General features: G+C 45.4%; 2 protein-coding genes across 2 annotated transcripts in view; both read right to left on the reverse strand.

The window, feature by feature from the left end:
- The window catches only part of LOC148114985 (uncharacterized), a 451,234-nt gene that overhangs the window by 166,680 nt on the left and 266,842 nt on the right, over positions 1–17,712 (reverse strand). The gene's annotated exons all lie outside the window — the stretch shown is intronic.
- LOC117666905 (lymphocyte antigen 6E-like) lies at positions 1,216–17,435 on the reverse strand. Its single transcript, XM_034419927.3, has 3 exons — positions 17,165–17,435; positions 5,344–5,463; positions 1,216–3,483 (listed from the first exon to the last, which is right to left on the reverse strand). Exons 1-3 carry the CDS (start codon positions 17,214–17,216, stop codon positions 3,275–3,277), a joined length of 381 nt encoding a protein of 126 aa, XP_034275818.1. The 5' UTR covers positions 17,217–17,435; the 3' UTR covers positions 1,216–3,274.

Here is a 17,712-nt window from a genome sequence, read left to right on the forward strand (position 1 = left end):
AAGGCCAGATGATTGGCCCCTCCCATAAGGCTTAAAAGAGCAGCAAAGGCTCTTGGGCTCTTTGTAGAAAGCAAAGAAATAATGGCTAGCTGATGAGAGCTAAATAGCTTGAAATAGATCTATACTAGTCTCCCTTTATTTCTTTATCAGCTAAATATAAATTTGGTATAAAATGGTTTGTGGTCAATGTGACTGCTTGAGGGCTCCTGGATTGGAGCTGAAAGGCGAAAGGGATGCAGTATGCTCCCTCCTACATGTTGGAGTAGATCAGGTGCCTTGATATAAAAACACTTAATCTCTCCCCTGGCTCAAGCTGATGAAGGGAGAACTTGTGGCTCAGAGGTTAATACAACTGCCTAACATGCAGGCAGCCCAAGTTTGAATCCAGTTAAGGGTATGGCTAGCTGATGAGAGCTAAATAGCTTGAAATAGATCTATACTAGTCTCTCTTTATTTCTTTATCAGCAAAATATAAATATAAATTTGTGTGTGTGTGTGTGTGTGTGTGTGTAGGTCTTTGGTTATTCGGGTTTTCTCCCGCATAAAATTGGAGGTGTCTTGGCAACGTTTGCCAAGAATGTTTGCTCCTAGAAGCACGAAGCCGAAAACACCAGCCTGAAGATGACGAATGAGACTTCGTCGAAACGTTGCCAAGACACCTCCAATTTTACGCGGGAGAAAACCCGAATACAAAGACCTACATACAAACACCCGCGAAAACCTCAGAAAACAAATATGTATGTATGTATGTATGTATGTATGTATATGTATATGTATTTCTCTTTAGTCAGGTTCTTCCTACATAAACCAAGATTTTTATGCTAAAGAGAAATACACATAAAGCCTACGAAAAGGAAAGAAAACAAATATATATATATATAGTACACTGAGACCATATGCACCAAAGACAAATTCCTTCTATGTCCAGTCTCACTTGGCCAATAAAGAATTTTATTTATTCTATCTATTTAAAGTTCAACCAACATGCCACTTGCCACACCAGTGGTGGATTGCCCCCGGTTTGGACCGGTTCACAAAAACCGGTAGTAAAACCGGCGGGAGGCTCCGCCCACTGACCTGGATGTCATCAGGAAGTGCACAGAAGTGCGCGCGCACAAAGCAAGAGCACGCACGCGGTCCCGTTGTTAACTGGTAGTAAAGGTAAGTAGAACCCACCCCTGTGCCACAGAGAGAGAGAGAGAGACAAATCACAAGAAAGGTTTAAAATCCTTTTTATTATTAACATTATTCAGTTTGGAAAGCATTATGAAAAATACACACTTTACAAAGGGTATAAAGAAAGAGAGAGAATGCAATCAATCGATTGAATGGCATTCTTATTTTCCCAATTTGGATTACTTTTCCCCTTCTGGATAGGGAAAAATCTGGGTATTTTAGAAAAAGAAGCTGCAACTAATCAAGATGTAGCAACACAGCCAACCAACCCGCCTACAGCAACAGAGCCAGCACCCCCCACTTCCCCAACAGTATTTATCGAGAGGCGGCATCTCCAATCACGCTTTGCTCGCACAGACACGAAGCCGAAGACACCAGCCTGATGATGACAAGTGGGACCTCGTCGAAACGTCGCCAAGATACTCTCAATCTTACACGGGAAAAGACCTGAATGCGCCAAGACTTGCATACCTGTACCCGTGAAAATCTACGAAAACATGTGTGTGTGTGTGTGTATTTTTACTAATATACCTGGAACTCGTATTTTTAGAATAATTTAGAATAATCTCCTAGGCTTCTTCAGACAGCAAGCATACATTTTGCAGCTACAGCTGCAATTTGAGAAACTTGGTTTACATAGGAAAATATCTGGTTGAAGAAAAATACATATATATATGTATGTATGTATGTATGTATGTATCAATATATTTATTAATTTTATATGCTGCCCGTCTTACTATTGTGTGATTCTGGGCGGTATCACTGAGAAAAGCTCCTTTCACTTTCTCTAAGTAAAACAAACCCTTTGTTGTGGCCCCGCCCTCTGAGCCTATCTCATCGGAGGAAGAAAGCTCCGAACATGAGGAAGAGGAGTCAGCCAGGCCTCCCTCTCCAGGCCCCTCCCCTCTGGCACTGTCTCAGGTGCCGGCCGAGGGAGAGGAGATTAGCCAGGAGCCAGGTGTCTCGGATGAGAGCGAAGGAGAGCCGTCATTCCTGGATGCACGCCAACGAAGGCGTGATAAACGGTTGCAGCAGTTAAGGAGGCGTGCTAGGGATTAGAACTGAGTCACTGGACCACACCCCAGAGACTATATAAGAGAGGGTGGTGGCTGGTAAAACTCCGTGACGAATAAAAACGAACTTTGGCTAGTCACTTGAACAACGTCTGAAGCTGCTGAAAGGGATATTGTTTTGCTGGACTATTTGCAATGCGTATGTAATTTTATGTTATCTGTTTCAGTAAAAGCTCTTGGCAGATGGTGATTATATTGCTGCCAAGTTTGAGATAACGACCTGTGTGCATGCCAAGTACTTTCTTAACCCTCAGCTGGCTGTGTTTGTGTGTGTGTGTGGACGGGGACAGATCACCCTTATTCAACCATGAACCCAACCAGCGGAAGACCAAACCCAACCCAACCTGGCTGAACGTTGTGTGTAAACCCAATACTTGTCAACTGTACATCATGTTTTAAGGGCTCAGCACATTGCATGAATCCAGGCAATTTATCCTACAAACCCTCGGTTGCGTGAAACCAGGCATTCACTTCTACACAATGGACTACACATGAGATATACTCCCTTGGTATTTGGGACAGCCAAGTTTATCAACAGTTGACCTTATCAAGGTCCAAGTGGAAAGTAAGAAAGCTGGGATCATCACCCCTCCCCCAAGTGGATTTCCTTGCAAGCAAGATTGTTTCAAGCAAGAAGGAAATCTTGAGGTTCTCCTCCCAGGAGGGGTAAACCACCAACCATAGGGCTATTTCTCAACTTTATAATAATGCATCTTGCTATCTACTGCCCATAACTTTGGTCAACTCATGTGGGTTGACATTTGCAAGGAGCAAATGCAAAGAAATCACAAAACATCTGCAAAATCATGACTGGGGAAGGAAGGAGAATCAGGCCCTTGACCCAAGTAAAGGTCCATGTAGATCGGATGCAACCGAGGTATACCAAGGACTAGGCTGGACTATTAGTTGAAAGAATTGAAGACAGAGCCAAGTAGCAAGAGGGAAATTCTTTTTAACCTACAATTTTTCCAGGATAGGTTCGAGTCCTCCCTGGGGGAGCTGCCAAGAGCTCATGTAGTCTCTCATCACAGATGGGCTCCAATGATGTAGAAGACACTGGCCAAGGTGCCCACCAGCAGCAACAAGGAACTCGTCTTCACACTGACGGCACCACTTGTGTTGCACAAGGAATGCTCACAGCAATTAATTGAGAAAGCCATCAGGCCGATATCAACCCCTACCTCAGGACAATAGGCAGAACATTCTTTGCTGATCAGTTGCTTGTAACTTTCACCTGCAGGAGAGGAAGAAAATTAACACGATTGTTTTGTTTCCATCATTTAATATTTTTTTTCCAAGAGAAGCTGTTTGCAATCATAGGTCTGAGTGTTCTGGCTTTGGAAGAAGAACTCAATTATTATTATTTTTTTTCAAATGAGAACTATTCTAACTGGAATTAGAAAAGGAAGGGATACAAAGTTGGTTTATTTGTTCAAGCTTAAAATAAGACCTTTTGTTAGAACTAAAAGGAAGGAGTGCAAAGTTGGTTTATTTGATCAAAATTAAAATAAGATTCATTTTATTTTTATTTTTTAAAGTTTTGGCAACCTTTTATGGACATCTTTTTAAATCAGTTTTTAAATTTGCTTATAGGGCTTGCCAGAAATCATCCATCAGCGTGACCAAGGCAGTTTCCATGCTTTAACCAGGCCTGAAGCCGGACTGAAAAGGGTCCAGATAATCCGTTTCATCCAATGACCACAGGAGCTGAAGTGCCACCACTTTCTCTACAACCTTTCCCACAAAGGTAGGTTGGAGACTGGACGAAAGTTCTTTAATTCTGCTGGGTCCAGGGAAGGCTTCTTGAGGAGGGGCCTTACAACCACTTCCTTTAATGGTTGCGGAAAGGACCCCTCTCTCAAGGACGCGTTAACTAAAGCCTGGAGCCAGCCTCGTGTCATCTCCCTGCTGGCTGAAACCAGCAAGGAGGGGCACGGATCCAACAAACAAGTGGAGGAACTCATTGCCCCTACAGCCTTGTCCACTTCCTCAGGAGTCACTGGCTCAAACTCCTCCCACACAATAGGACTAAGACCCGCCCCCGTCATCTCGGTCGGTATTGCCCAATCAGAGTCCAGGTCCATCCGAATCTGAACAACTTTATCCGACAGAAACTGCACAAATTCCTCAGCTCTACCCTGCAAGGGCTCCTCCGTTCCCCCTACCTTAAAGAGGGAGCGAGTCACCCTAAATAGGGCGGCTGGGTGAGAATCAGCGGACGCAGTAAGTGTGGAAAAATGTGAACATTTTGCCGCCCGTATCGCCACTAAATAAGTCCTAATAAAGGCTCTCAAAAGTGTTCGGTCGGATGCGGATTTACTGGTCCTCCAGCGTCGCTCTAGACGTCTCTTCTGACGCTTCATCTCCCGGAGCTCCTCAGTAAACTAGGGAGCTTTCCTGGCCCATTGAGAGGCCGCAAAGGTGCAATCCGGTCCAATGCCCCGGATGCCGCCTTATTCCAGGGTCTTGGATGGACTGTGGACAAGGGAGTCAGGTATCTCCCCAAGCTCCTTCTGAAACCCTTCAGGGTCCATTAAGCGTCTGGGATGGAACCACTTTCTTTTTTTTTTTTAATTTGATTTATATGCCGCCCTTCTCCGGAGACTCAGGGCGGCTTACAATGCGTTAAGCAATAGCCTTCATACCGTTCCATTCCATGGTGGTATTCAAATTCTTTTTACTACCGGTTCTGTGGGTGTGGCATGCCTTGGTGGGCATGGCAGGGGAAGGATATTGTAAAATCCCCATTTCCATCCCACTCCAGGGGAAGGATATACTGTAAAATCCCCATTTCCTTCCCAGCCCGCTAACCTGCTTTCCAGCTCCGTTCTCCTGTGCAGGACAACAAAAGAAAACCCAGCTGATCAGCTGAGACACCGATCAGCTGGGACTCTCGGGAGGCAGCGAAGTGATGGGGGCGGGGCCAACCAGAGATGGTATTTGCCGGTTCTCTGAACTACTCAAAATTTCCGCTACCGGTTCTCCAGAACCTGTCAGAACCTGCTGAATACCACTTCTGATTCCATTCCATTGTAAAAGAAGCATTTGTTTCAATTACAGAATGAAAAGCTCCCAGAGGGGTACACTCACTTACCACGACCTCCACCAAAATATTTTGTTACGCAGTAGCGGTCGTTCTCCCCACAGTGCTGTATGGCATAGCATTTGTTGTTACTGTCCACTTTGTCGCATTGGAAGCACGCGAGCGAAGACACTGCAAAGGGGTGCATAGAAAGAAGCAAACACACTTGCATTAAAGTCACATCATGAAATGAGCAGAGATCCCGGCAATTTTGCAAAGCCTTATAAGCATCATAAAATAAAATGAAATGAGATGAGATGAAATGAAATGAAATGAAATGAAATAAATAAAACCTTTCTTGCCACAACCTTCGTGAAGTAAATCATAGCAGTCATTAATGTTCCCCCAGTGACTTGGCTTGTCCGAAGGTCACAAAAGGGGAATCGCGTGACCCTGGGACGTTGGCAATCGTCCTAAATGTGAGTCAGTGGTCGAGCATCTGAATCACGTGACCTTGGGGGTATTGCAAGGGTTCTTAAATGTGAAAATAAAAACCCTAAGTCACTTTTTTTTACGGCTGTGGTAACTTTAAGCAGTCACTAAATGAACAGTTGTAACTACTTTTTACAGATTATAGAATAACAGAGTTGGGAGGGACCTTGTAGGTCATCTAGTCTGAACCCCTCGCTCAAGCAGGAGACCCTACACCATTTCTGACAGATGGCAGTCCAGTCTCTTCTTGAAAGCCTCCAGTGATGAAGCTCCCACAACTTCCGAAGGCAACTTCTGTACCATGGGTTGACTGTTCTCACTGTCAGAAAATTCCTCCTTATTTCCAGGTTGAATCTCTCCTTGTTCAGTTTCCATCCATTATTCCTTGTCTGGCTTTCGGGTGCCTTGAAAAATAGCTTGACCCCCTTCCTCCTCTCTGTGGCAGCCCCTCAAATATTGGAAGATGCTATCATGTCTCCTCCTCTTCACTAGACTAGCCAGGCCCAGTTCCTGCAACAGTTCATCATATATTTTAGTCTCCGGTCCCCTCATCATCCTGGTTGCTCTTCTCTGCATTGGCTTTTTTGGCTGCCGCTGCACATGGCTGGCTCATATTTACTTGTATTGGAATAAACCAGCAAGCCAACATGGCGTACGATTAGGGGACTGGAGGCTAAAGCATAGAAAGAATGCATCAACTCTCGAAACTACCTAAATGAAGCCATACTTTATTTTGCTTCGTTTCTAAGGTGCCATGCATAACGTGTGTGTGTGTGTGTGTGTAAGTGGGAGTGGGAGTTGAAGAATGTAGAATGTTTTCCTCTACAGCGCCAGACATAACAACAATAAGGCTCCTGAAAACCAAGGTCAGCCCAATCTGCCATAACAATGGCAGAAGGGTGTGATGAGAAGTTCATCGCCTGCTTGGTTGGTTAACGTGACCTGTGACACAAGGGGGGTGGACATGCACATGTGCAAATCCTTCTGCGTATGCGCAGAGGGTAAAAAACAGATCATTTCCTGGTTAAAACCAGGAAGTAACGACAACCGGGCGGGTGGGCGGAGTCTCGCACCGCCATCGCTACCGGTTCTCCGAACCACGGCTGCCATCATTACCAGTTTGGCCGTACCAGTCCGAACTGGGAGCATTTCACCCCTGGCACAGGATCTGTCTGGGGTAGTGCCACCCCATCCAAGACCAGAGGTGCCAATTCTCCCTGAGCCAACAAACCCCAAACCCAGTGTTGTGGATTTAATAAGACCAACACAACTTTTCAGAGTTAGCCAGAGACATTGTATATTGCGCAATAGGTTCAAAGCTCTGTACATGAAGCGTTGAACAAAGACAGAAATTAGCTACAATGGTTTTTATACCCTTCTAGACAAAGGATTCTGTTAACTCAGCAGTTTATGTGATCATATACATTTGTCATATTTAATTGACACTTCCCAATTACTGTTTCATTTATTCTTTGACAACAGTCATAATTCTTTTTGCCAATTACTGAAGCATAGATTCAAATTATCTCTTGTTAATATTACATGTGGTCATACTTGATCTCTTTAACCTTCATACTGTGTATCACCAAATGTCTCTTATCTCTGACAACTGAGAGGCCCTTCTTGTGAATGTTTCTACTTCAAAGGAATTCTCTCCTTTCAACTGGAGATAATTGGCTTCCCTCAAACAAGCACATTTCCTTTCTTAAAGAGGGCCCTTCAGTGATCATCCAGCTGGACCCGCTTACCTACCTACATTACCAGAGCCACTCGGTCTTGCCAGGGTTTAGTTTCAACCTGTGTTGCTCCATCACCAGAGGCTTTTAAGAACAGATTGTACAACCATTTGCCTGAAATGGTTTTAAGCCATGATGGCAAACCTACGGCATGCATGGCATAAGTGGCACCCGGAGCCGTATCTGTGGGCAGGCAAGCTTTGCCTTAGGTCAGCTTCAGCGTGCCAGCCAGCTGATTTTTGGGCCTTCTGGGCCCACTGGAAGTTGGGAAATGGGCTGTTTCTGGCCTCCGGAGGGCCTCCGAGGTGGGGGGGAGGCTGTTTTCACCCTCCCCAGGCTCCTAGAAAGCCTCTGGAGCCTGGGGAGGACAAAAACCGGGTCTACTGGGCCCACTGTGCCATCACATGTGAAAAGCGGGGGGAGTGCAGGGGGGTCGTGCACACATGTGGGGGGAGGCGCTTTGAATTATGGGTGTGGGCACACACGCGTGACTCCCTGTGCTCCCCCCGCTTTTGGCATGCGATGGCAAAAAGGTTAGCCATCGCTGGTATAAGGTTTCCTGCCTGAGCAGGGGGTTGGACTAGAAGACCTCCAAGGTCCCTTCCAACTCTGTATTCCGTAGTTCTGACATTATCTAGCCTGTGCTCCAGTTAGCACCTATCCCAATCCGCACAATGGAATAAAAAGTAGATTCTTTCGTGCTACCGGATGGTTCTTTTTGATTTTTGTGTTTTAACCGTGAAGGCTAACGTACATAGTCAAAAGCTCCCTTTAACCTGGAATGAAAGCTTGGCAAAGTATACATCAAGAATTTTGACTTCTACTCTCACTTGGGCTGAAATGGGACTTGGGGAGAAATTCTTGGAAATTCTTCAACAAATCCGTGAAGAAGGTTGAAATCTCTACATGGATTTTTTTGTTTTGTTTTGTTTGCAATTCCTGTGGAATTTAACCGCAGGGTCTGAGCCAAGGCCATCTGTATTGTTTGCTTAATAATCAGAATATTCTTGTTTAATAATCAGAATAGAGCTGGAAGGGACCTTGGAGGTCTTCTAGTCCAGCCCTCTGCTCAAGCAGGAGACCTTATACCATTTCAGACAAGTGGCTGTCAAATCTCTTCTTAAAGACCTCCAGTGTTGGAGCATTCACAACTTCTAGTGGCAAGCTGTTCCACTGATTAATTGTCCTCACTGTTAGGAAGTTTCTCCTTAATTCCAGGTTGCTTCTCTCTTTGATTAATTTCCATCCATTGTTTCTTGTTCTGCCTTCAGATGCTTTGGAGAATAAGTTGACCCCCTTCCTCTTTGTGGCAACCTCTCAAATACCGGAATTTAGACAGACAAGAGGAACTGACATTTAAAGAGCCGTCATTCCCACCTCTCCTTGTTTCCTCTTGTCACAAAGACTGTCACACTCACCCCTCAAGAATTTCTCTGAACTTTGTTCCTCCTTTCGCAGAGTTAAAACAAACCCCAATGTGTCAGATGGTTTTACAGCTTTGGAAAGTATTTGGTCAGCTAGCTTTTCTTGTAAATTATTCACTTTTTACTTCACTATTTTTTTTTTAATTTGATTTATATGCCGCCCTTCTCCGGAGACTCAGGGCGGCTTACAATGCGCTAAGCAATAGCCTTCATACTTTTGTATAATTTATACAAAGTCAGCTTATTGCTGGGTCTTCAATTTACCCACCTTAGAAAGGATGGAAGGCTGAGTCGACCTTGAGCCTGGTGAGATTCGAACCTGCAGTAATTGCAGGCAGCTGGTCTTAATAACAGGGTGCTTTAGACCACTGTACTGCCAAGGCTCCTATTTTGACCCTGAAGGGTGGGTTTTCTTGGGGGGGGGTTACGCATGTCCTACCTGTTTTTGTAGGTGTCTGCTTGGAAAGTAGGGGGAGCCTGGAACCCCCACAGAGCAGGGGTGAAATGCTCCCGGTTCAGACCGGATTGCCCGATCCGGTAGCGATAGTGGTGAGTGGTTCGGAGAACTGGTAGCAAAAATCCCTGCCCCCCCCCCAACTCACCATGCCCAGCTGAGTCACATGATCATCAGAGGCTTTTTTTAATTATTTTTTTCACTTTTAAAAGCATTTTTTCTACAACTTCTTCCGCCGAAAAAATGCTTTTAAAAGGGGGCGGGTTGGGGAGGGTGGAGGGAAGGGGGAGGGGGATAAATATGTAAACTTTTTAAAACTTTTCAATAAAAAAAAAAAGATCCATCTGGATCTTGAGCCTATCATGTAGGGTGAATCTATCTACTTGGATCTACGAGAAAGCTGGCGTCCTACGGATTCCTTTGCATTGTTGGAGGTAGGTTGTGGTTTGAACGCAATACCAATAGTTTCTCCATGGGGCGTGTGGTTAATTCGTTCATGTCTTACGAAACCAAAATGTTTTCATCTTTCATTACATGTTGCCTGCTGGTATTTGTGGGCGTCTTCTGCTGCAGGCAACCTGCTGACCTCTTTTCGAAATGACCTCTTAGCAAAGATGTCGGGCAAGGTAGTTTTGCAAACGGTCTGCTCTGCTCAGCACCAGGGATGAGGTAATCCCAACCGTTTCAATTTTGTGCCTTCCGTGTTGTAGCCTCCTGGGTTGGCCTAGAAGAGGGCCCTCCCTAGATCTGAGACACTGGGAAGTTGGATCTGCAGAAGAACGCCTTGGTTGGAAGTCCAAGGGAGTGGAGAAGGCCTGGGTGGAAATGTAACTGGGCAAATGGTGGGAGAGGAGGAGAGGAAGAAGAAATAGAAGGAGGAGGAGGAGGAGGAGGAGAAAAACAAGAGGAAGAGGTAGAGGTAGAGGAAGAAAAAAAGGGGAGGGGGAGAAGAAGAAGGAGAAGGAGAAGGAGAGGGAGAAGAAGAAGAAGAAGAAGAAGAAGAAGAAGAAGAAGAAGAAGAAGAAGAAGAAGAAGAAGAAGAAGAAGAAGGGGAGGGGAGGGGGAGAAGGAGGAGGAGGAGGAGGAGGAGGAGCAGGAGCAGGAGCAGGAGCAGGAGCAGGAGCAGGAGGAGAGGAAGAAGAAGAAGAAGAAGAAGAAGAAGAAGAAGAAGAAGAAGAAGAAGAAGAAGAAGAAGAAGAAGAAGAAGAAGAAGAAGAAGAAGAAGGGGAGGGGGAGAAGGAGAAGGACAGGAGGAGGAGGAGGAGGAGGAGGAAGAAGAAGAAGAAGAAGACGAAGAAGAAGACGAAGAAGAAGAAGAAGAAGAAGAAGAAGAAGAAGAAGAAGAAGAAGAAGAAGAAGAAGAAGAAGAAGAAGAAGAAGAAGAAGAGCAGCAACAACAACAATAACCAGGAGGAGAAGGGAGGAAGAGAAGGAAGCGTAACCCTCTCTCATTCTGCAATTCAAACTCCCAGAAACTTTTCCCACGCTGCTGTTTGCTCTGTTCCTTCGGGAAGAAAAGCGATTTGTGTGGGAGAGACGTGCACGGGACAACCTGTGCATTTGTGTTTGTGTGTGTGTGTGTTTGCTTGTAGGTGTGGTGCGGATTGCAGTGACTTCACCCTGTTGCTGTTTGCTCCTATTAACAGCCTGTTTTGTAATAGCTGGCAGCATCTTTCCAAAATCCCTACTTAAATCCCATCCCATCTGTCGTGGGGATGTAATTACAGTTTACACATCGCTCGAAACCCCAGGCAGGCCGCAAAGCAGGGGTAGGTTCTAAATTTTTTTATTACCGATTCGGTGGGTGTGGCTTGGTAGGAGTGGCATGGCTTGGTGGGCGTGGCAGGGGAAGGTTAGTGCAAAATCCCCATTTCCTCCCGATCAGCTGGGACTTGGGAGGCAGAGAATAGATGGGGGAGGGGCCAGTCAGAATTTTTACTACCGGTTCTCCGAACTACTCAAAATTTCCGCTACCGGTTCTCCAGAACTGGTCAGAATCTGCTGAAACCCACCTCTGCTGCGAGGATTCAAGATTGTAGTATCACTGCTACTCAGAGGAGGTATTCAGCCGGTTCGTACCAGTTCAGGCAATCTGATAGCGCGACTGTAGGTGGGCCTGCCCACCAGCCTCAGCGTAATGCCATCCTATTTAACCATGTTTTCGAGGCCGGGCACACACGTGGAAGGAATACACACGAAGAGAGCGTGTGAATGTGCGGCGAACCGGTGGTTCAGCCGAAGAGGTTATTAAAAAAATGCTTTTAAAAGCCTCTGATGATCCTAGCTGAGTTGCCTGATTGTCAGAGGCTTTTTTTTTCTTTTTAAAACATTTTTTCTACAACCTCTTCAGCCAAAGAGGTTGCAGGAAAAAATGCTTTTAAAAGCCTCTGACGATTCCAGCTGAGCCACACAATCATCAGAGGCTTTTTTTTTTTTTTACTTTTAAAAGCATTTTTTCGGCCAAAGAGGTTGTAGAAAAAATGCTTTTAAAAGTTAAAAAAAAAAACTCCGATGATCGCGCAGCTCAGCTGGGCATGGGGGGGGGCAGGGATTTTTGCTACTGGTTCTCCGAACCACCTGCCACCATCGCTACCGGATCGGGCGATCCGGTCCGAACCGGGAGCATTTCACCCCTGGGGTTAAGCATCCTCAACCTCGTCTAGCAACACTCTGCCAGCTGTGCCCTTCAATCTAGATAGCTGTGCCAAGGGAAGCAAACTCTGATCATTCTTTTTTTCCCCATTTGTCCAGATGACAACTGAGTTGTTGTTGTTGTTGTTTTTCTTTTGCAGCACAGACAGTTTATTATTTGTATCCCAAACTTTTTTTTTTATTTTCACCGATAATGCAAAGAGGTGAACATATTCAACACACCTTCCTCCTCCTTCCTCCCCCCCATAACAACAACCCTGTGAAGTGAACTGAGCTGACAGAGAGAGAGAGACTGGCCCAAGTCACTGAGTTGGCTTTCATAACTAAGGCAGGACTAGAACTCACCATCTCCTGGTGATTGGTCCAAAGTCACCCAGTCAGCTTTCGTAACTAAGGTAGGACTAGAATTCACCATCTCCTGGTGATTGGTCCAAAATCAACCAGCTGGCTTTCCAGCCTAAAATGGGACTAGAACTCCCTGTCTCCTGGTGATTGGCCCAAAGTCACCCAGTCAGTTTTCATGTCTAAGATGGGACTAGAACTCACCATCTCCTCGTGTTTGGCCCAAGACCTGGTTTTCATGCTTAAGATGGGACTAGAACTCACAGTCTCCTGGTGATTGGGTCAAAATCACCCAGCTGGCTTTCTAGCCTAAAATGGGACTAGAACTCCCTGTCTCCTGGTAATTGGCCGAAAGTCACCCAGCCAGCTTTCATGCTTAAGATGGGACTAGAACTCACAGTCTCCTGGTGATTGGCCCAAAGTCACCCAGTCAGATGGGACTAGAACTCGCCATCTCCTCGGGTTTGGCCCAAGACCTGGTTTTCATGCTTAAGGTGGGACTAGAACTCACAGTCTCCTGGTGATTGGGCCCAAATCGCCCAGCTGGTTTTCATGCCTAAAGTAGGACTAGAACTCACAGTCTCCCGCTTTTTAGACTGGTGCCTTCACCACTAGACCAAACTGGCTCTCAATTGAGGGCGTCAACTTGGAAACGTTTCTTTTCATGCAGGAGAAATTTTAACCCAGAGCTTTAAAAAAAAAAAACCCCAAAAAGCTGGGAATTGCCATCTTCACATCTGAATGGTGGCACCCTGGCAGGAGAAGGTACCTGGCAGCGTTGAGGAATCGGCAAAAAAAAATTGAGGTAGATCAGCAGAGAGATGTTTTCCCTGAATGGAGGTTGATGAAGCGTGTTGTGACTTACGAAAGGTGACACAGGATGCCGGGCTTCCCTGCTTTTTTCTACTCCTCCAACCCACCCCTTGAGCTGTTTTTTTCAGGGAGGGGTGGAAAATCAGGCAGGTGTCCCGTGCCCCACCCTGGCTGGGATGCTCTTTATTGCCAGCCTATTTGAAGGCCTGCTGCAATTAAGACAAAATGATAGAGAGTCTCAAACGAGGGCAGTTTTGAGGCCAGGGATGCCAGCTGCCGACCCGCCAGGCCGTGCCACACCTGTCCGTCTCGCCCTCACAAGCCAACACCTGCACGTAAATAGCTACAGGAATATTTGGAAGTAAAGACGGGTGGAATTAGCAGAGATGGCTAAATTGACGGTTCTATTCAAGGAAAGAAATACAAATATTTTTGCTTCTGCTTGGAAACCGCTTCTGGACTTTGTGCTTGGGGTGGGGGAAAAAAATGAAACTTTGATTTGGGGTTTTACAGATTCGATGGGTTTGTTGTTATAGAAATGGCTAGTTAATACGATTATGTAAAAAGTTAAAAAGTTGAAATTTGATGTTGAGGCCTCTGCACCGAAGAAAGTCAGAAGTCAATGCCTTTTTTTTTCTTTTGCCCTTTTTCTTTCCCCACTTTTCTTTTCCCTTTTTCCTGCCTTCTTTTACTTTTATATTTTCTTTGAATGCTACATTATAAACTAATTAAAAAACTACTAAAAAAGGAGTATTTGAAAGTAAAGGAGGAATAGGAGCGGAAAAACCAAGATAATTCTTTTCTTGAGAGCTTATGCACAAAGACAAATTCCTTGTATGTCCAATCACACTTGGCCAATAAAGAATTCTATTCTATTCTATTCTATTCTATTCTATGCTATGCTATGCTATGCTATGCTATGCTATGCTATGCTATGCTATGCTATTCTATTTCTATTTCTATTTCTATTCTATTTCTATTTCTATTTCTATTCTATTCTATTCTATTCTATTCTATTCTATTCTATTCTATTCTTCTGTCTTCAACTCAGGAATAATTATAATAATTATGCTTCATGCATAACATGAAGCCAAATGTAAAACCAGCATTTCTGTTTATCCGTCCAAAGATAAGAGGTACCAGCTACATTCAGAAAACTTCAAATTAATGGGCGTTTCCCTCCTTTCCAAGTTTCTCCTATTCCTGGATTTTATCTATAGGCAGTCCTCGATTTACGACCGCAGTTTATGAGCCCCAGACTTTTGTTGCTAAGTGAAACATTTGGTAAGTCAATTTTGCCCCATTTTATGACATTTTCTTGCCACCGTTGCCAAGCGAGTCACCGCAGTTGTTAAATGAGTAACACGGTTGTTAAGTGAATCTGGCTTTCCCATTGACTTGGCTTCTCAGAAGGTCACCCGTGACCCCAGGAAAACGGCAACCGACATAAGTACAAGCCACTTGCCAGGCGGCAGACTTTCGATCCCGTGACCTTGGGGATCGTTGCCAGGATTGTAAGTGTGAAAAATAGTCAGAAGTCACTTTCTTCACTGCCTTTGCAACTTCGAATGGTCATTGAGTGAACCGTTGTAAGTCGAGGACTACCTGCATTGGTCTGTCCGTCCGTCCATCCATCTGTCCATCCATCCATCCCTCCATTCAATTTATCCGCCACCCATTTTACTGCAGGGTAACTCTGGGCAGGTCAAAATATTAAAAAAATAAATAAAAATAAAACTATCTACCCTGTTTTCCCCCAAAATAAGACCTCCCCTGATAATAAGCCCAATCGGGCTTTTGAGCGCATGGCTATAAGGCCAAGAACTTATTTCAGGGTTCAAAAAAACTATAAGACAGGATCTTATTTTCAGGGAAACACGGTAGATAGAGATAGATAGATAGATAGATAGAGAGAGAGAGAGAGAGAGAGAGAGAGAGAGAGAGAGAGAGAGAAAGAAAGAAAGAAAGAAAGAAAGAAAGAAAGAAAGAAAGAAAGAAAGAAAGAAAGAAAGATGATAGGGATAGATGATAGATAGATAGATAGATAGATAGATAGATAGATAGATAGATAGATAGAAAAGAAAGAAAGAAAGAAAGAAAGAAAGAAAGAAAGAAAGAAAGAAAGAAAGATGATAGGGATAGATGATAGATAGATAGATAGATAGATAGATAGATAGATAGATAGATAGATAGATAGATATTTCCCCCAAAATAAGACATGCCTGATAATAAGCTCAATCAGGCTTTTGAGCGCATGGCAATAAGGCCAAGCGCTTATTTCAGGGTTCAAAAAAATATAAGACAGGGTCTTATTTTGGGGAAAACACAGTATATAGAATATTACAAAACTATAAAAGTACAAAATGCAAAAGTTGGATGTTCATCCCCTTGTCAGCACTACTGAGTGGCCACAAAAAGCATCTTCTCAAAGGGGGGCCTTGCAAACCCTTTTCTCTGCAAAGCTTGGAGAGGGTTGGGCTAGATGACCTCCCGATATCCCCATCAGATTCTACGAATCTGCGTCTACAAAGACCAGTTTTTCCTTCCTTCTTGAAACCAAAGCAAATTCACACGACCCCACTGTAGTTTTCCTAACTGATCCAAGACTGTGTAACGCACCAACCCGCTAATTACCCCAATGGTTTAGATTTATGCACTGTGTCAAGTGAAACGATGATTGCTTGTTTTTAAACCATAAATCTCAACATCCCAAGCACATTTGAACTCTTCTAATCCGGTAGGTCGATTTAGTTTCGAGGCCGGGCTGTCCTTGGCACCAGGACAATGGGGGGTTATTGAAGAAACCATAGTTGGCTTAAACCAGGCTAAATCAGGATGCTAAAGAATCGTTTGTAAAGAACTTTAGAGAGGTCTTTAAAAAAAAAAAAGATGTTGAGATTCTAGAAAAAGTGCAGAGGAGAGCAACCAGGATGATTAGGGGACTGGAGACTAAAACATATGAGGAACAGTTGCAGGAACTAGGCATGGCTAGTCTAGTGAAGAGAAGGACCAGGGGAGACAGGATACTGTTCCAATATTTGAGGGGCTGCCACAGAGAGGAGGGGGTCAAGCTATTTTCCAAAACACCTGAAGGCCAGACAAGGAATAATGGATGGAAACTGATCAAGGAGAGATTCAATGTAGAAATAAGGAGAAATTTTCTGACAGTGAGAACAATCAACCCACGGAACAGAAGTTGCCTTCGGAAGTTCTGGGAGCTTCATCACTGGAGGCTTTCAAGAAGAGACTGGACTGCCCTCTGTCAGAAATGGTGTAGGGTCTCCTGCTTGGGGGGGGTGGACTAGATGACCTAGAAGGTCCCTTCCAACTCTATATTCTATTCCCTTCCAACTCTATTCTATATTCAATGGAACAGAAGCTGCCTTCAGAAGTTGTGGGAGCTTCATCATTGGAACGTTTCAAGAAGAAACTGAACTGCCCTCTGTCAGAAATGGTGAAGGGTCTCCTGCTTGGGGGGGTGGACTAGATGACCTAGAAGGTCCCTTCCAACTCTATTCTATATTCAATGGAACAGAAGCTGCCTTCAGAAGTTGTGGGAGCTTCATCATTGGAACGTTTCAAGAAGAAACTGAACTGCCCTCTGTCAGAAATGGTGAAGGGTCTCCTGCTTGGGGGGGGTGGACTAGATGACCTATAAGGTCCCTTCCAACTCTGTTAATCTGTCCTTTCAATATTTCCCCCCATCCAAAATGCCCAGAATGACCAGATCCCGGACAACCACGATAAATAACCGCACCGCTTTTTGGCCAAGCCAACACTTAACCCAACTTGGCATTGCAGGTTCGCGCAGATCTTTGAATCCCACCTTAATCGGGGGTGCTTCAGCTCCCCGGGCACTTTAGGACCCCCGCCCGGCTCAAATCGCCTCCGATCCCCCCCGAGACACGAATTGTAGCATCACGATGGACGCAGCCACAACTTTCGACTTTCCCACCGGGGCGAGCCGGGGCGCGCCTTACCCGTCCGCATGCAGAGGAGGCCGGCTAGCAGCGCGGCGAGGAGCGGCTTCATGGTGAGCGGCTGAACGGATCGGAGGAGGAAGAGGAGGAGAAGGAGAAGGAAGAAGAGGCGGCGGCGCCTGCATCGCTCGGCATTTAAGGACCGGGCGGCCAAGGGCGGGGATGAGCAGCCGGTGACACCGCGCCCTGCCCTGCGGAACGGCCGGAGACCAGCCTCTGCGGCGTCTTGCTTGAGCCCTGCGTCGGAGACCCAGCTGCGGGGAGACCCTCGGGGGTGGGTGTGGAGAAGGGCTGAGACAGGGGGGGGGGGTCACGCCTCCTTACCTCAGCCTTTCCGCCCTCCCACTCCAGTTTTTCCACTCTCCAATCGGAGTGCCTTATGATGCGCCCCACGGCGCATCTTTTGCTTCTGTGGCCAAAATTGGGGCGAACTATTTTCCAAAGCACCTTTGAAGGCCAGACAAGAAATAATGGATGGAAACTGACCAAGGAGAGATTCAACCTGGAAATAAGGAGGAATTTTCTGACAGTGAGAACGATCAACCCAT

Source organism: Pantherophis guttatus, chromosome 3, assembly GCF_059756535.1.
Source record: "Pantherophis guttatus breed Tessera chromosome 3, ASM5975653v1, whole genome shotgun sequence".
NCBI classification, from domain to species: domain Eukaryota; kingdom Metazoa; phylum Chordata; class Lepidosauria; order Squamata; family Colubridae; genus Pantherophis; species Pantherophis guttatus.